Below are 20,470 nucleotides of genomic sequence, written 5' to 3'. Positions count from 1 at the left end.
AAACCCAAGATTTACTTGTCCTTAATCATATTTTCCAGTTATTTTAGAAAATGTCCTTGCCAAACTAACCCTTTAACAATACCGGTTCCTTACAGATTTTAAAGAAGCACTAAAACTGCTTTTGCAATATTATTTTATAATTTTTGCAATCCAAAATTAATTTTTCAACCACAGTAATAAAAATAAAAAGAAACAAAAACTAAATTTTTCCTAGAAATAAAACAGACGCTGCTAGACCTTCAAAAATCGGGAGGAGAATAATACTTTAGGTTAGAGACCCAGGGTCACAGATGCAAAACAATGAAGGCCCCCGTTTGCAGTATGGAAACGCGGCTGTGTTTTGATCTACGGGCTGAGACCGACCCTGTGCAGACTAAACAGTAGCGACCACAGCAGTCAAGAGAAAATGGGAGGACTGGAGGGATGGTGAAATATGGCAGGGATTCCAGGAACTCCAGGGACTACATCCCCTGCTTTCACTTCTCTGGCCTTGGACTCCCACAGATAAACTCACCACAGGCCGGAGAGGGTGAGAGCACAGAATGAGAGCGAAAGAGAGACAGAGACAGATAAGTGTGAGAAAACACACTTGTGTAAACTCATAAGCTTATTCACGTATTGGAGCGCATGACACACCTTGAAAAACTGTATTGTCTATGAATAAGGAAAGCTTTAGGAAAGAGAAAACTAAACAAAAAACAAGAAGGTTCTACTGAAGGCACCGCTGTTTCTCCGAAAAAGAAAAAAAATGCAGAGGAGGATGTGAGAAAATCTGAATATTTTGTCAATATGGGCATTTGGCACAGTGAGAGAAATGCTTGGGATGTTTTCACAAATTGTCTGGGCAGGAGGCAAACATGAGCGAATAAGTTATTATTGTCTCTATTTAAAGACATTGACCAAGTTTATCTCATTACAGATATGAGAGACTATAAATAAACTACATGTTTACATTTATAAAAGTAAACGTGAGCAATGCTTGCCCAAGCAAAACTAGGCTATGACACTTACTTTATGCATTGCTATCACTGTAAAAAACGACCTCTAATATATTTTTAGGTGGTTTAGTTGCCATCTAAGTTACGTTTTTTCACTACACTTTAACAGTTTAACAATTTTAATTTGTTTTTATTTTTTGTTTTTAGTTACTATAGGTTATAAAAACAAGTTGAAATTGCTTAACCTGATTTAAAAAGCTAGTAACAAGTGTACAGTGTTGGGTAAGTTACTCAAAAAAAGTATAAATTATTAGTTACTAATTACATCTTCAATCATGCAATTAGATTACTGGACAAATTACTCTCCCTAAAAAGTATTTATTTACTTATAACCAATTACTCTCTAAATCCCATTTAGTAAATAATACAAATATAGGCTTGAACAGCTCAAACGAACTTGTGGACATGATTAATTAAAATAATTTCATTTTAAGAAAACTTGTTTTAATCATGTTGAACTTCCGCACATAATTGAATTACGTACTTTACCAAAAAACTTAAAATTTTAAGAAAACTAAAAAAAGTTGTTTTTTTCAGTGTATTCTGGTCCCACTTTAGGGTCCAATTCTCACTATTAAAGGGTCACTCCACTTTTTTTGAAAATATGCTCATTTTCCAGCCCCCCGTAGAGTAAACATTAGATTTTTACCATTTTGGAATCCATTCAGCGGATCTCCGGGTCTGGCGGTACCACTTTTAGCATAGCTTAGCACAATCCATTGAATCTGATTAGACCATTAGTATTGCGCTCAAAATTTTCCATAGAGTTTCGATAATAGTCCCTAACTTTCAATATAACTTAGTGCAGGTCACATTGAAAGTTACATTGCTGTAATATCATTGGGCCTGCTGCACCTATGGTATGGCAGCAAAGTTCCTTGATTATTACGCCAAAATAAGAGTATAGTCCCTACCCATATCGACCTAGAAAAATCACAACTTTTAATTTTACGTGGGTCTTAATACACTGTAACTATAGAAGATGTCACTACAGAAGAGTCAAGTTTAAATAGGAAAAATATAAAAACTTTGGTCATTTTTAGCGTGATGCTAATGGTCTAATCAGATTCAATGGATTATGCTAAGCTATGCTAAAAGTGATCAGCTGAATGGATTCCAAAACGGTCAAACTCTTCAAAAAAGTGGGGTGTTTCTTTAACTACTTTTGCTACAATATAATCCAACACTACTACTTAATAATACTTAGTAAATTTAAGTATTGGTAGAAATGAGGAGGGTTAAAAATGTAGAATAAGGTTTAACAAAATCATGCATTAATATGTGCTTTTTAAGTACTAATAAACAGCCAATATCTCCGTAATAAACAACAGCAATAAACAACCAGTTAATACTGAGAATTACTTAAGTGTTATCACTGCAAAAAATGACTTTCTAATAGTGTTTTTGACTTATTTTCAGGAGAAATATCAAAAAATTCTTACATTTAGATGCTTTTTCTTGTTTAGCAAAATGACCTAAGAAAAATAAGCCTAGTTTATAGCCAACAAATATACAATTTAAGTCAATTTTAACTTAAAACAAACAAAAATATCTGCCAATGGGAAGAGAAAAAAAATCTAAAAATAAGTTTCTTTTTTCTTAAACACTTAATTTAAGCAACATTTTCTCACCCCATTGGAGGATTCGTTGCTTCATTTAAGTACAAATTCACTTAAATTGTATAGTTTTTGTTTAAAAACTTTCTTAGGTCATCTTGATTTAAGAATTTTTAGATATTTCTACAAAAATACTAAGTAAGAAAGTCATTTTTTTGCAGTGATCATTATTCGATATTTAAAGTGAGATATATACATAAAAACATGCTTCACCTTAGACTTTAATTATAATGTTAAATCCACTATTGTAATACATTATATACAAAGTATTTAGTTCCATAACATGAGAAATAACTGTAATTAAATTACTGGAAAAAGAAGAGTAATCCCTTACTTAACCTTTTCAAGGGAAAGGTAATTAAATTACAGTAACTAATTACTTGACTAGTTACACCGTGTAGTCAAAATGTAAAAAGGTAAATGAAAAATAACTAGCACAGTCAGATTGATTAAACCTATAAATTAAAGGCAACTAAACTTTCATTTTTACAATGTAGACTGTTGCTAGAATCAAAATCAAAGTCTCTATTATGCTCTTGCCCATAGATGTGACTCATTTAACCTTTACTGGATTTTATTACCAATTCAAGTCCAATGGTTTAGGATGATTAAGGTACCAACCTCACAATTTGAGCAGTTGTTTGTACTACTATTGAGGTTTAATAGTCATGGTTAGAGATTTAAACAAACCCCAAACCATACATATGACCGATAGCAATAATAAGGCTTGTTTAAATTTTTCAGTGCCTGAATAACAGCTTCATGTTTGCATTAAACAAACACGTTGTGTAACTTATAGTGATGAATTTAAAACACACCGAAGAGTTTATTTACACTCAATGTGGACCTCACTCCATTCAGCCTCTCTTCGTGCAAACAGGGTTGTTATTGTATTGATGTTGCTCATTCACTCCAAAACACTAATCAATCTTAACAGTTGTTTTCCCTAGCGGAAGTCCATTCATAAAGCACGAACAGTCAGGAAGGCAAACACCATTGTTGCTAAACTGCGTTCAGGTGGACGTGAGCGACACCTAATGGTGCAACAAAGGAACTTGGAAGCAAAATTAATCTTAAGCAACTACAAATCCATCATATGGATAACAGAGCACTGAGCGTGTACACTATACCAAGAACACTACACATCTCAACATTTTAAAACTGTATACAAATACATAAACCGTAGCATTTTGAAAGTAGCTGTTTGTGTAGACGTTAGACAGCAAGGCAGCTCAGCAGGATTTGAAAAAGAGCTGACGTGTACGTGAGAAAGTGTGAGGGACATAACTTACTTATAAAGAACAGGACGCTCCTGGAGAGCCTCCATAGCCTGAGTCAGCACTGGAGAAATATCACATGCTTCCTGAGTCAATCCTCTGCACTCATCTACAGACAGACAGACAGAAAAACTGAGCAAAAACTCAAACACAAAGACAAACATTTAATTACAAGGCCTTCTGTTATATTCAAATTTACATTTTTAACCCTTAAATCTATGTATTTTCTCTTTAGAGACCCATAATGTCATTAGTGCATCATTTTAACATTGTATGTGTTTGGCATCTATTTGATGACAGATAAATGTAAAAATATAACAAAATTTATTTTATTTGATCATTTTGTAATTGATAATTAAGTGTTAGAATAGCTTTATACTAGAAAGTAAGTTTAGAGATCAGTGCCCAAACATGTAAAAATGATAAGTGAAATTTTGTGCATTTAAGGGTTAAAAGAATGGTTCAATATTTACTCACTCTATGTTGTTTCAAAATCAAATAAATATAAATATAATCTGTAAAAAAGCTTATGTCCTCATATTAGTTTCTCATACACTCTCAGAAATAAAGGTACACAAGTTGTCACTGGGACAGTACCCCTTTCAAAAAGGGGCACTTTTGTACCCAATAGTGGATATTAGTGCTTCAAAGGTACACACTGGTAGTTCAAAGATACATATTTGTACCTAAACGGTACACATTAGGACCTTTTTCAAAGGGTACTGCCCCAGTGACAGCTTTTGTACCTTTATTTCTGACAGTGTATTATGAGAGTGAATAGGAACTGTCATGCTCCATGTGGCTGTCAAGCTCCAAAATAACAAAAAAGTACGAGTGAAGTAACAAAAAAATGTGACAAATTATTTGCATTAACCCAGGTTATGGATCTAAAGCTATACATCATTTTATAAGTATTAAAGGTGCTGTGTGTAGTCCTGTCGCGACAGGACAAATATGTCGTCTGAGACAACATAATGATGAAACATGCTCTGTGGAGCAGTTTGTCAGTTAAAGCAACACTATGTAGTTTCCATGTAAAAATGACTTACAGCTCCCCCATGTGGTTGAAAAGCGCAACAGTGCCTGGTATCAGACACTCTTCTGCAGGCAGGGGGAGGGGCGGGGCTGTGTGCTCTACCCTCCACCGCCACTTTCAGAGTGTGCTTGTAGCAGCTAGGAGGCTGCTCAGGTTGCAGCAACAGTACAATTTGTCCATTTAAAAGTTGTTCTATCACTGAAATATTTTTTGAGACGCGCAAACTGATGCATATACAGAAAGTAAGGCGTAGATAGTGCTGTGACGGATCGCGGTTGATCCGTGATCTGTACGAATCACGACCCATGGTTCGGCTCACATGCGATTTGCGGTTTAATACGCAATTTTAAATAGAGAAAACTATTTAAATAGAAAAAATGTTAACATTTCAAGTGATTTTAAACAATTTAACTGCAAAAGGCGCTAAAGTGAGCAGCTTTCTGTACGCACAGACACACATGCTGTTGAATGTGTCCGGTCCAGTGATCATCCCTATGCCCTTCAAAGATAAGAACTCTTGATGTGTAAACTATAGCGAGAGTTGCGCAACTGTGTCTCATACTGTAGTCCATTGAATAAAAAAGGCGAAAAGAGCACTGCAAAACAAAGTAACGTTTTTATGTAGCTGCACCGTTTGGAATTCGTCCTCCATCTGTGTGTGCGCCCGGGTTTAGGGCACTCAAAAGTGCACACACGGAGAGACGCGTTTCAAAGAGCAAGCGAACATAAAATCTTTCTGTTCTTGACAGGGCACATGCAAACAAAATGATATCCACAGTATTCTTTTTCTAAAAAAAGAAAAAATTGTTTATGTCCTAAGTGTATGTATAGAGAGTCAAAAACCAGTCTGTGCTTATTTGGTTGTAAAGAACCTCAAATAACCTACTTAAGTCTGCGTCATTAACTCTTTCACCGCCAGCATTTTTTAAAAAAGTTGCCAGCCAGCGCCAGCGTTTTTCATGATTTTCACCAAAGTTTAATGCCTTCCAGAAAATGTTCTTCTTTAAATATATAAACATACAATATACCAAATGAAAGAACAGACCCTCTGCTTTCAAACAAAAAAAACCGTTTCATCCTACCTTTAGTGGTTCTTTTGCAATCAGCTTTTGAATATGGGTAGGTTTTTGCAAAAACACCATATTTTGAGCAAAAAGTAGAGATAATTCCATTTTTATGACGGACTTTTCATAGAGATCCCATTCAGAGCGATCTTTAAAACAGACACGGACATGCAGCAGCTTGCCATAGGGCAATACTTCCGGTTTTAAAAAGTTGCGGAAGGGCGCCACCTGGTGGATAATAGCGGTATTGCGGAAAGACGGAAAATCTCGTCATTGGCGGGGAAGCGTTTTCTCTTAATTGACGAGATATCTCGTCAATGGCGGGGAAAGAGTTAATGTTAATCAAACAACGCAAATATCAGAACCTACACAATGCTCCTTTAATCAACTTTTTTCACTGTGCTCCTATATTTCTTTGTGTGCTCCTAATTTTTTTCATTTAGGAGCACATGTACTCCTTGGGAAAAAGGTTAGCGTAGAGCCCTGTAAGGGCAAGTACATTTTGACAGAACCTTTAGGATGAACTTTCCCTTTAAAATAAGTATTTCTTTAGCTCAAATGTTAGAGCTCATAGATCATAGGCTCGACAAAACGTATTAAAAGTGTGCCTAATGTATAGATGTGAAGTTATAAACTAGCTCAGTTGTGTAAAATATCAGTTTCATAAGTTAAAGTGTCTTCTTCCACATTCCTGGCAGCAGCAGCTTTGCTTATATTTCACTCTTTTCTCACTTCTGCTGTGTGTGTGTATGTGTGTGTGTGTGTGTGTGTGTGTGTGTGTGTGTGTGTGTGTGTGTGTGTGTGTGTGTGCGTGTGTGTGTGTGTGTGTGTGTCACACACTCACTCTGAGCCCAGCGATATAACTGCTCGTATGCGGTCTCTTGTAACACAGCCATCTGCTCCATGATCTCCAGCCTAGAGTTAAACATTACCGATAAAATTCAGAGCACAGAGTTAAACACACTAGACCGAACGGCCAATGGTGATCCACACTTCAGCGCACACAAACTTTTACTTTCTCTCACCCTGCCGTTTGCTGGTTGGTTCTTAGTAGGACCTTCACGTCTTCATGGATGCTCTTCACATGGTTCAGAGCTCTGAAGAAGTCCTGTAGAGTTTAAAGGAAAACACCACAGTTTTTCAATATTTTACTATGTATTACCTCAACTTAGACGAATTAATACATACTTATCTTTATCAATCCGCGCACTTAATCTTTGTACAGCGCGTCGTGAATGTGTTAGCATTAAGCCTAGCACCATTCATTCCTTAGGATCCATACAGGGATAAATTTAAAAGCCACCAAATCTTCCATGTTTTCCTATTTAAAGACTGTTACATGAGGCGTTACACAAGTAAGTATGGTGGCACAAAATAAAATGTTTGTTTGGATCCTAATAAATGAATGGGACTAGGCTAAATCCTTAAACATTCACAAGGCGCTGTACAAAGATTAAGTGCACGCATTGAATAAAGATAGGTATGTATTAATTCATCTAAGCTGAGGTAAGAACATAGTAAAATATTGAAAAACAATGGTGTTTTCTTTTTTTAAAAGTTGTCATGCCATTATAAAGGGACAAATTTAAACGGCCATATTGATCTACTCTGCCTAACTAGACCAGCATGAGAATTTTGCATGCACATTAAAACGTCCCAGATGGATGCAAGAATTAGTCAAACTAGCTGGACATGTAATAGGGCTTCATTAATAGGAAGGCATCAACATTCTCATAGAAAAATAATTCCATGAACCGTGGCATTACTCATCTTGATAACTGGAAGATGGGTTGAGCAATGTTTTATTTTTATGGTCATTTCTACATTTTTATGGTCACCCCCCCCATTTTCTGCGGAAACAAACTATTTGAATCAGCTGCATTTTATAGGATTAATTTAAAGGTGGTTATTCATATATTTTCTTTCTTATAAATATGTGAAAAAAATAAAGAAATAAAAAAGTGTACACTTGTGTATTCAAGATGCATGGAACATACAAATCATATAAATTAATTAAAAATTAAAAATTGTTGAATGATGTTAATGTGAGATCACCTCAGTGATGGGACCATCACGTGCAGTGCGTAATGTGGCCATCTCAGAAGGCGACAGCTGAAATTTTGACAGAAAAGCCTGGGCCACCTGAGATCGAACCTCCAACCGATGACTAGTGAGACAGGAAAAAACAGTTATATAATATTATAACAATGCAGTCTTACGTAATAATATTTGCAAGGGACAATTTTCTGGCTCAAGTGTATTTCATTTTGGGACATTTTAATAAGCCAACACTAGATGGCAGCAAAGCTCGTCTCAAAACAGAAGGCATCAACCTAACTTTAAAACACTTTTTGAGACTTTACAGAAGAGAGCTACAGTATACAGGTTTGAAGGATTATTTATGTGTCAAATATTCAAACTCTGGAGATAAACATCTTAACAAACTTTTACTCCAGATATCTTATGCTTTTTTAGGATGAAAAACAATAAGAGGAGAAGAAAATGGCACATAAGGAAATGTTAAAGGCTGGATTATCTAAAACAATAATAATAAATATCCTCATGTTGTTCTAAGCATGTGTGAATTTCTTTTTTAGGAAAAAAAGTAGGGGAAAAATATGATGAAATTTAATGGGTACTCTCAACTGTGTGCTTACCATCACTTATCAAATTTTCTTCATCATTTATCACAATACTTCTAAAATATTATATTCCTACTATGGAACTCAATGGTCACTTACTGCTGTGTGTTTACCATCATTTCTCAAAATATCTTCTTTTGTGTTCATCAGATAAAAGAAATTCATACAGGTTTAGAACAACATGAGGATGAGGAAATGATGACAGAATGTTCATTTTAAAGTGAACTATCCCTTTAAAGTATTAGTATATAGTATAAGGACATACTATGAACATTTATTCTATTCATCCTTATGTAATGTAATCTTTGGCATTCTTTGTTGTTTAAAACCAAGACTTGCGCTTATCTTTTCTTAAGCTTCAAAAAATATCTTCATGAGACTTGTACAGTACTCTTTGTTGATTATTTTCATTATTTTATGAGTCGTCTTATTTTTTGTGAACTAACCATTTAAACATAATTGGTAAATTTTTTTAAACAAATCATTCATAGATATTCTGAACTGGATAATACAAAGATCAAATTCAAGTGAATCATACACTTATGGCCTGGAATTTGTTACTGTGCTTGATACTCTAATGGGGCATACACACCAAACGCGAGTTCAACAAGTAGATTACCTACAAAGTCAATACAAAGACACGATAAGACACATCTTTGCGCGGAGCAATGCGAATGAGGCGAATTGGGTGGGGCGATTGCAGCGAAAACATACGCTATTCGCCTCAAACGCGTCTTCACCTAAGTTGAAAATATTCAACTCGAGCAAAAAATTTGCATGACACAAAGTTAAGTAATCTAGAGCAAGTAACGCGATAACCCCACGAGTGTTGTGTACGTATCATTAGGGGCGATTAACATTTTGCGTCTTTTGCACGCTCAAGTTTGTTATTTCAAATGAAGGTGCGCGGTATTTTTCAGGCACGGCCGCACCGCATAGAGTTAAAAACATTTAAACTTTCTAGAATGCCGCAAGCGCACCGCAGGTCATGTGACAAGGACCAACCAACGGTTGCGTTTTCCACCCGGATTTAGAAGGGAAATGTGAACCGCCCCTTATGCATGTGCCAAGAAGAGCTAGGTCAATGGAATATGTAAAGACTTAAAAAAATTAAGACTTATGCTAGGTACACACCAAACCAGCCTGATCTCACAAATTTCCGTGGGATAGTCAGGAATTTTTTGATCATTTTTCCGTAGCATTCTCACGGACTGTCCTTTTCCATGGCATTCTCACGTATTTGTTACTCAACTGTTTTGTCTAATTTTCTTACAATTTTCACTTCGGTTTAGGGTTAGATTTACATAAAATGACATCCCTACCCAAACCCAACTCTAAACAATTGTCGCCTGGTGTTGGGGTTAAAGTTAAGAAAATATAAAAGAATAAATCACAAAAAAATAGTATAAACCAATAGTTAAAGTGACATACTAACGCAAACACCAAATCTAACCCTAAACCGAAGCGAAAATTGTTTGAAAATAGGAAAAAGCAGTTGAGTAACCAGTCCGTGAGAATGCCATGGAAAAAGACAGTCCGTAGCAGGGCCACGGAAAAATTAGCAAAAAATTCCATGACTATCCCATGGAACTTTGTGAGATCAGGTTGACTAAACGTGGGTTATCGCGTTACTCTCTCTAAATTATTTGCAGGATTTAACCTCGTGTCATGCAAATTTTTTGCTCGAGTTGAAACTTGGGCGAAAACGCGTTTGAGGCGAATAGCGCGTGTTTTTGCGGCACACGGGCCGCACATATCGCGTCATTCGCATCGGCCCACGCGAGGACACGTCTAATCGTGTCTTTGCATTGACTTCGTATGTAATCTACTCCGCAAATCGTTGAACTCGCATTTGGTGTGAACCCACCACAGTTCCACATAAAAAACAACTGGCTAAATATTATTTACAGAAGAAAGCCATACAGGTTTGAAAGATTATTTATGTGTCATGTATTCAAACTCTAGAGATAAACATCTCATCAAACTTTAATTCCAGACATCTTTTGCTGTTTTTTAGGAGGAAGAACAATGAGATTTTAAATGCCACATAAGGAAATGTGAAAAGCTGTATTATCTAAAACATGATAATCAGCACATTTACAAGTATGACATCAGAACAATAGCATCCATGAGAAGCTGTGTCCTCAAGAGAAAAATCCAATGCTGATTCATCTCTCTCTATCTCTCTCTCTCGCTCTCTCTCAATGAATAACAAAACTGATATTGTAGAGTTTATGTTACAGTGTAATCTCATAAGTACTAGGTAACACTAACAAAAAAATACTGAGTTTGAGACCAATCATATTATTCAGACAAAATAATCCAAAGCGATTTGGGTGACTGAATGCAATAAATGATTCCACAACAAAATTAATGATGCATGATAGAGTGCACTACATAGGGAACAGATAGCAATTTCAGACAAAGCATTTCACATTCATGTAAAATATGTGTCTTGCAATGTTTCATGTATGGGGTGCACCAATATATCGGCCGATGATGCGTGCTATGCTTCTCAATGAATTACAGTGAAATGCCGCTGTATCCAAAAGCCAGGGGGCGCTCTTATGGGACTCATTTGCTAACCCAGCCTGAAGGTGTTTTAAACTAATGTTTCAATAAACTCTCCTTAAGACATTCCCCTCTGTTAAATACTAAATCTTAATCATAACCATCATCCTTGCGATTGCAAGTGTGAAATAACATTTAACATGACAGAAGTATGCAAGAGTTCAGAACCGTATAGTTGTGTGAGTTTGCTTAAGGATGATAGCCGATGTTTCCGATGTTAAAAAAGCGTATAACACCCGCCTTAGGCCCAGGGAAAGATCCAACCAACTTAAACATCCGGAGCATGTCAGTGAAATATTGGATAGCTGTAATTCCCTGCCACCCGGGGTTTAGTTCTGCAGGGTATATGCTTGTCTCTGTGTGTATAAATGTCAGAGAAACGTAAATCACACTTCAAAGAAATCGAAACAGTATGCTGGAAAGAAAGTTGGAATTTCTATGCATATGATTTAAAACTTTCACTCTCCAACCTAATCAACTCGAGGGTAACTGAGGAAACTCTGATCTGTGTTTAGACAAAGATATTTAATATTAACAAGATGCGTCACGGTTTGTATTGATATGAATGGGGGAAGATCGCAATGGTCTAGCCCCGCCTCCCAGTAAAAAGAGCCAATCGTCTTCGTTAAAAAATAAAATCCTCCGAGAAAGAGACTTTGCACATAATTGACAGGTCTTGTTTGTCTTGTTCCTGGATGCATTGTAAATATGGCGGTGCAGTGATGCGACTTCCTTAAAAGGACTTTGGTTCAGATAATTTTGTGTGACTTTATCATATCAGAGTAAGTTTTCTCAATTGGCGTCTTGATTTATAAGAGTACTCCACTACATAACTTACAGGAGAAGATGAAGGTTGTGGCTGTTGCGCTGACAAAAAGAGATCATCATACACTTTCATGTCCATTCTGGGTAAAGATACATTTAAACTAGCTGGCATGTAAAAGATTGTTTAAAACCTGATGGTCCATATAAAACAGATCAATTTGAAAACATTAGAAAGACCATCCTTTGTCTGCTTTAACAAAGCAAGGACTTTGCACAAAAGATTTTGCAATATTAAAGTTACAAATGTGATATTAAAACCCTATAAATAGTGCAGAATGGTAGATATGTCTTTATTTTCTACTATTTTCTTTATTTCTATTAAAATACCAATGGTTCAATTTGGCCTTATTTGGATGTAGTTTCGTTTCAATTGTTAGAGCATTGTGTTGCTAGCAATTTAAAGGTCATGGGTTTGAGTCCTGCACATACTGTACAGATAAAATATATAAACTCACCTAAAGGATTATTAGGAACACCATACTAATACTGTGTTTAACCCCATTTCGACTTCAGAACTGCCTTAATTCTACGTGGCATTGATTCAACAAGGTGCTGAAAGCATTCTTTAGAAATGTTGTCCCATATTGATAGGATAGCATCTTGAAGTTGATGGAGATTTGTGGGATGCACATCTAGGGCATGAACCACATCCACCACATCCCAAAGATGCTCTATTGGGTTGAGATCTGGTGACTGTGGGGGCTATTTTAGTACAGTGAACTCATTGTCATGTTCAAGAAACCAATTCGAAATGATTCGAGCTCTGTGACATGGTGCATTATCCTGCTGGAAGTAGCCATAAGAGGATGGGTACATAGATGTCTTAAAGGGATGGACACGGTCAGAAACAATGCTCAGGTAGTCCGTGGCATTTAAACCATGCCCAATTGATACAAAGGGGCCTAAGGTGTGCCAAGAAAACATCCCCCACACCATTGCACCACTACCACCAGCCTTCACAGTGGTAACAGCGCATGATGGATCCATGTTCATGTTCTCATTCTGTTTACACCAAATTCTGACTCTATCATCTGAATGTCTCATCAGAAATCGAGACCAGGGAACATTTTTCCAGTCTTTACGGTCCAATTTTGGTGAGCTCGTTCAAATTATAGCCTCTTTTTCCTATTTGTAGTGGAGATGAGTGGCACCTGGTGGGGGTCTTCTGCTGTTGTAGCCCATCCGCCTCAAGGTTGTGTGTGTTGTGGCTTCACAAATGCTTTGCTGCATACCTCGGTTGTAACGAGTGATTATTTCAGTCAAAGTTGCTCTTCTATGAGCTTGAATCAGTCGGCCCATTCTCCTCTGACCTCTAGCATCAACAAGGCATTTTCGCCCACAGGACTGCCACATACTGAATGTTTTTCCCTTTTCACACCATTCTTTGTAAACCCTAGAAATGGTTGTGCATGAAAATCCCAGTAACTGAGCAGATTGTCAAATACTCTGACCGGCCCGTCTGGCACCAACAACCATGCCGTGCTCAAAATTGCTTAAAATCACATTTCTTTCCCTTTCTGACATTCAGTTTAAAGTTCAGGAGATTCTCTTGACTAGGACCACACCCCTAAATGCATTGACGCAACTGCCATGTGATTGGTTGATTAGATAATTGCATCAATGAGAAATTAAACAGGTGTTCCTAATAATCCTTTAGGTAAGTGTAGATTCAATGCACTGTGGAAAAAGCCTTAGAAAGCTGAAGAACTTTACCTGCCAAACTGTATGATAGTTCAAGCATTTTACTGTGTCTAAATCTACACATTTACACAGATAATGTTCATTTTATCTGGGTCTGTTTATTGATTAGCAAAACAATGGACTCTGTGCATGCCTAACTTCCGTAGAGACAAAAGAGGCAATATTACATTCATTATCGTGGTTAAATCGCCTGCGGTAATGAATGTGATATTGCCTAGCATGTCAGTGAACAACGGCTCTGTGTAGTAAATGCTGCTCCATCTGAAAGCACTAATCACTGAACTGGCATTACTGGCGAGATGTGCATATCATCCAATATATGGCCCAGCCCTAACTGTTATCAGTGCAATTTCTAGCTAAACTAGTGGGAATGGAAGTACAGGGTAGCAGTATAGAAGTCTAACACTTTAAACACTATGACACACAGCAGTGGTGGCTAGAAGTTCTGTCCTCCCATCTTTAAAAATGCTGTGGTTTTTGGCTGTTTTGGTAACCAACGTTTCCTTTATATCATAGCGTTCCCCTACTGGCGGAAGTAGTCGACATCCTGAAATTTCATCGGAAATACCATGAGTCCATTCTCACCACAAACGATAGCTCAAAGAATTACTAACGTTTTTATTTGCTTGTTGAGTTTATGATGCACCACTATAATCTAGTTACCACAGAGAGACACCAAAAGAATACATATTGCTATGAATTATTGATGTCTGATCTGTTAATGTTGAAAAAAATATTAAGGCTATGACCTCAATTGTTAACTCTTTCACCGCCAGCATTTTTTTAAAAAGTTGCCAGCCAGCGCCAGCGTTTTTCATGATTTTCACCAAAGTTGAATGCCTTCCAGAAAATGTTCTTCTTTAAATATATAAACATACAATATACCAAATGAAAGAACAGACGCTCTGCTTTCAAAAAAAAAAAAAACCTGTTTCATCCTACCTTCAGTGGTTGTTTTGTAATCAGCTTTTGAATATGTGTAGGTTTCTGCAATAACACCACATTTTGAGCAAAAAGCAGAGATAATTCAATTTTTGTGACGGACTTTTCATAGAGATCCCATTCAGAGCGATCTTTAAAACAGACACGGACATGCAGCCGCTTGCCATAGGGCAATTCTTCCGGTTTTAAAAAGTTGCGGAAGGGCGCCACCTGGTGGATAATAGCGGTATTGCGGAAAGACGGAAAATCTCGTCATTGGCGGGGAAGCGTTTTCTCTTAATTGACGAGATATCTATTAGGTAATACATTTAAGCATTACAGCAGTGCATAATGGTTCAGATATCTCGTCAATGGCGGTGAAAAAGTTAATGCCGAACCAAACTGATTTTGTAATGTAAAAATGAGCAGAAATGCATTAAATCTGCATCTGTAATGAAAAATAAAGAAAGAAAGAAATGGACAGAAATGAACACAGTGGTTTTTGTATAATTACTGGTTTTCATCTGCTGTTGCGTGTATGGGGAGTGTATATGGGGGTGTTTGAGATACAGAGAACAATTGTGTGTGTGGGTGGGTAGTACTGTCCCATCCTAATTAACACAATGAGATAATGGACCCTTTGGAATATCAAATATCAAATTCTTTACTGCTCATCACTACCAGAAAGTAGCATCAAAATTAGCCAAATACAAAATACGATTACGAAACAGCCCTATATGACCCTATATCTAGCTTGACTTAGTGTGTTATCTCTGAGAGCATGCTCACTCTAAGTGTTGAGATCGATTTAAATTTGCCATTAAAAGTGTCTCATGTGAATCCTGTTGTTTTGATGTATTGTAGTGGGGAGGGTTACGGATTCATTACTACATACTTCACCTCACTCACAAAATGACAAAAAAACTGATCATTCGAAATACAATGTCACAATCCTATTTTTTGCATGTTTGAAACACTTTAGATCATGAAACAAATGTAAATATGAATCAAAGATAACAAAATTGAGCACAACATGCACTTTTTAAATTAAGGTTTTTATTATGAAGCGAAAACAAAATCCAAACACACATGGCCCAGTGTGACAACATGCTTGCCCCCTAAACTTAATAACTGGTTGGGCCACCCTTAGCAGCATTTTAACTGAAGTCTGAGTCTGTTACGGCATTGTGGAGTAATATTGAACCACTTTGTAATTTAGCTACTGGAAGGGTTTTCGAATATGAACTGCCTTTTTAAGGTCATGCCACAGCATTTCAATAGGATTGAGGTCAGAACTTTCACTAGGCCACTCCAAAGTCTTCATTTTGTTTTTCTTCAGCCATTCAGAGGTGGACTTGCTGGTGTGTTTTGGATCATTGTCCTGCTGCAGAACCCAAGTTCACTATAGTTTGATGTCACAAACAGATGGCCAGACATTGGGTCTCATTCACTAATAATTGCGCCGTAAGTTTTTTCGTATTTATACGCACACTTGAACTTCTCACGAGAACTTTCCGCCTAATCCACAACATGTGCGTACGCACATGAGTTTGTTCTTATACTTGTTCTCACGTTTGTGAATTTGGAGTGTTACACATGAGCGGCCGCGTGCACGAGGTTGGTAATTTGCATAACACACGCCCAAACCAGCTCCATATTAGGGTTTTCCGCAATGCACCGCTAGTCCACAGAAAAATTTAGAGCAGTTTGTGATGCAAGTTTGTCAATAAGCTTTTCTTATTGCAATCTCAATAAGCAATCTCAATAAGTAAAGCTTTTATTGCGTCCTCATCCAACTGATCAGAAAGTCTGCATGGAGGTTGAAATAAATTTTGGTATATACATTTTTTGGATTGATTTACCATGAGAGAAAGATAATCTTTTTCAATTCACTGTCTGTCTATAGAAAGTCTGGATATGATTCTTCTCAAATGTCTAGATTAGTCATTTATTTCCTGACTTTCACATAATTTTCTATCCTCCAAAAAAATGTCTACAATATTTTCCCTACTCAAATCTATTTTTACCCAATACACCCAAGTTTGACAAGTTCTGAATATGAACTACACAATCTCTCGTATCATTCAGAAAAACTGCATTAGACACTGACATATCAGCTGGTGATCTTCTGAAACCATTGAAAAACTGTCATGGAAGATACAACACAAATCAATTTAGACTTCATGACTGAAAGCTGGAACTTAACACCTGAACATCACCTGTCTGAACATTCACTTCCTTCCTGTAACTTAAAAGTGTGTTTCAACACTGACTCAAAACTCCAGTTATATGAAAGTGTGGAAAACTATACTGTTACATCCTGGTCTGTTTGCCTGTCCTTGGTGTGCTTTGTAAGGGCTTTCATCACTGTTTAGAAGCAATGTCTGCAGTCGCTAAAGATTAGACGTATAGCAAGCAAACAACATGAAGGTAATGGTTGTTGTTCTGTTTTTCAAATGGAAACTATCTGGCTGGGTCAAACACTGATATGCAAGTACAGGAATGAACAGTAAGGATCTTGCCCAAGATAGTCTATAGATGTGAAAAAAGTTATAGTGGGGGCTCGTACAGGATCACCCAACACTTATTGAGAATCAAAAACTCATACATATTTAAATAAATAATATAAATAATTTGGTTACATTAAACCAAGAAAAACAAGTAAATAAATTTATGACAAGCTTTTGTTGCAGGTACACTGCCACATCGATTAATCATTTGATATCAGTATCAGAGCTATAAATAAAAAGCAACACTTGTGCTGTACTAGGTCGTTTTATCCATCAACACTTAGTAAAAAAGTCACCACTGCGCTAATGAAAGGTCAACTGGAAGGATGATCTCTGTATTGAGGGATCTGAACACCAGCAAGCCTGTTTTAATATTTGAGATCCTACTTTCTCTCTTCATGACAAGCCATGCCATCCTCTGGGTACCAGCATGGTCAGGCAAGGTTAAAAATCAGCCAGACTTACAGGCACAATTCCAACTGGCTGATGAAAATGTCACCGGGTCAGGTTTTGTGCCATCAGGACAACACAATAAGGGAAGTCTCTCTATATTCATAGTACAGTCAATGCGAGTCTATGAGGTACATTGTAGAGCCCACCGATAAAGGATTTTGAAGGCGATACCGATACAAATGTTTGTTGCTTTTAAAATCCGATATTCCGATATATCGGCCGATTTTTTTCCCCAGAAACGCGCAACAAAACATTAACAGATTTCCCTAACATTGGTTATTTGTAGTTATTTATGAGTTTTAACTAAAATAATATGATAATGCATTTTAAAAAGAAACTTGTTTCTTTTATTGTCACAACAGAACAGAGGAACATCAAAATATATTAAAGTTCTGATAAATAAAATGTATAAAAATACAAACTTAAGATATGAAACGTAAAGGCCTTTGAACTAAAACACAAAAACAACAACAACCAAATTAGTTACCAGTTTTAAAAGACTTGGTTCATAAATATAACTTTGAATAGGACTGGAGACAAATTCTGTTAAGTATTAATAAATAACAACAACAGCAAAATATAAATTGCTGATCACTTGACTCAGGCAGTGACTAGACGCCTAAATCTGGACCCCACCAGCAGCTACTGGTTCAGAGCCCGGTTTCGTCCGTTTTTTTATTTTTATTAAATGTTCATTTATCGGCCATTATGAATGCCGATACCGATAGTTTGGAAGATGTCTAATATCGGCCGATATATCGGTCAGGCTCATTGCAGAAAAAAACTGATTTTACTGATTGAATGGTTTGGATTTCTGTTGCAAAACATGATATTTGCTATTCCAAACTGGAATTAAACCCAAATGGAAAAAGGAAATCATCACAAATAGTACAAGTACAGTTTTAGTTTCAAGGGCCATGGTTTATACTTTTGTAGCTTTTTACCTTTAAATTAACTTTATGGTTAAACTAAAGAGGACATTTCACAAGACTTTTTTAAGATGCAAAATAAATCTTTGGTGTCTCCAGAGCACATATGTGAAGTTCTAGCTCAAAATAACATATAGATCATTTATTATAACATGTTTAAATTGCCACTTGTAGGTGTGAACAAAAATGTGCTGTTTTGGGTGTGTCCTTTAAAATGCAAATGAGCTGAACTCTGCACTAAATGGCAGTACTGTGGTTGGACAGTGCGGTATTATCCCCTTCTGACATCACAGTGGGAGCTCAATTTCAATGAGCTATTTTTTCATATGCTTGCAGAGAATTGTTTACCAAAACTAAGCTACTGGGTTGATCTTTTTCACATTTTCTAGGTTGATAGAAGCACTTGGGACCCAATTATAGCACTTAAACATGGAAAAAATCAGATTTTAATGTCCCCTTTAACACTATGTTAGGCAGTTAAAGTACATCAAACTGTAACAACAAGCAACATTTATTTTTTAACAAATGTCCCTTTGATAAAACCCTCCTAAAAATACATTGAACTACTTATGTCACTTTTGTGGTGCCTCCTTCTCTCTTTTGGACCTAGACAACTCTCCAGGAACTATCCTTCTAAATTCGAGAAACTGAACCTGGACGTTCATGAAACAAATACCAAGCATTATTTATTGCTCTGGACAAATATCTCATGACAGAATTCCATTACAATGCCTTCTGGGAAAATGACCTCATTATACAGTAGTTTCAACCGACTCTCAAAAGCGCATCCCTGATGTTTCTCTCTCTCTTTATTCAATCTCTCCTCTTCAACCTGTACGTCTCTACGCGTCTCTCTGTGGACTCAACTGCATTCTCTTGCTGGAGGAGTACAGCGCTGGTGGTGACAGAGCGTAGAGACGCCAGCTGTCTATCACAGCTGTCAGCGTCTCTTCTGGTGCCGACATCGAAGGCCATCTCACAAGGACAGAGAAACAGGGGGTCGCTCAACACTCAAACAACATGATTATTTCCTCTTCCTGTCCCTGTTTAATCACTCATGTCACTGGACCTCAATGTTTTAGTTCATGTTTTATCCAAATAATTCCACTAAATAACGTAATATCAAATATAAGATGCCCCCCCAAAAGAAATCGGTATCACCGTTAACTGTTTGCTAAAGTGTCTGTGGCTATATGCCTTGCTGCGAGCGCTGTCATGATGTGATTAAACTGTTGTCTTTGTGCGACATGAGCATTGTCTGTCATCATATGTACTGGTACCTGGACAGTGGTCTGAAGGGCGGGGTATTGTTTGGGTAGAGGGCCTAGGATCAAGTCTCACAGTTTGATCAACTGTAGGTATTGTCTGCGTTGCAGGTGTTTTAAGTGGCTACTCTTCATTTGCAATACTTTAAATGAGTCACTTATGAGATTCCATTTCAATGACGTTAAAATTAGCAACCTGTGTAGACCGTAAGGCACCTCTCTAGGTTTGCAATGGAGCTTTACGTCTCATTGGTCCACCAGAAGGCATGCCACTACCCAGCGGTGTCAGCACCTCGTCAGCTTTCTCTCCAAATCAATTATGCCCCAATGACTTTCACTGGCAGTCTCTCAGTGCCCATAAACAAGCACACTTCAACAGTGAGGGCTATAAAATCAAAAGTGATCTGTGGGTAGCAGGAACAGAATATGCTCAAGCTAGAGTCTCGAATTTATCACCCCATGCCCACATCTCGTGTCTCAGCCCCAGGGGTTAAATCAGGATGGAACAATTATTTAAGAATTCATTTCCAAAAATCAAAAGAAAATATTTGCATTTTGCTTATCATGTCATACCATGTCCTGTATACTCCAACATACTGTTCATGTATACTACCTTAGTTTTCTATGTCGCATGTTTTATTAATGAAACACAGATAACATAC

General features: G+C 37.0%; 1 protein-coding gene across 1 annotated transcript in view; it reads right to left on the bottom strand.

Annotated features, from left to right (window-relative positions):
• cog6 (component of oligomeric golgi complex 6) overlaps positions 1–20,470 on the bottom strand; it is a 62,050-nt gene that overhangs the window by 33,748 nt on the left and 7,832 nt on the right. Inside the window, exons 5-8 of the mRNA XM_065281653.2 lie at positions 8,047–8,158; positions 7,017–7,099; positions 6,836–6,906; positions 3,907–4,000 (exon numbers count right to left, since the gene is read on the bottom strand). Of these exons, the coding sequence (XP_065137725.1) occupies positions 3,907–4,000; positions 6,836–6,906; positions 7,017–7,099; positions 8,047–8,158 (360 nt within the window). The remainder of the gene's footprint in view (positions 1–3,906; positions 4,001–6,835; positions 6,907–7,016; positions 7,100–8,046; positions 8,159–20,470) is intronic.

This window comes from Paramisgurnus dabryanus, chromosome 8, assembly GCF_030506205.2.
Source record: "Paramisgurnus dabryanus chromosome 8, PD_genome_1.1, whole genome shotgun sequence".
NCBI classification, from domain to species: Eukaryota; Metazoa; Chordata; class Actinopteri; order Cypriniformes; family Cobitidae; genus Paramisgurnus; species Paramisgurnus dabryanus.
The sequence above is the reverse complement of the archived record's forward strand: the minus strand, read 5'-3'. Positions and strand labels throughout refer to the sequence as shown.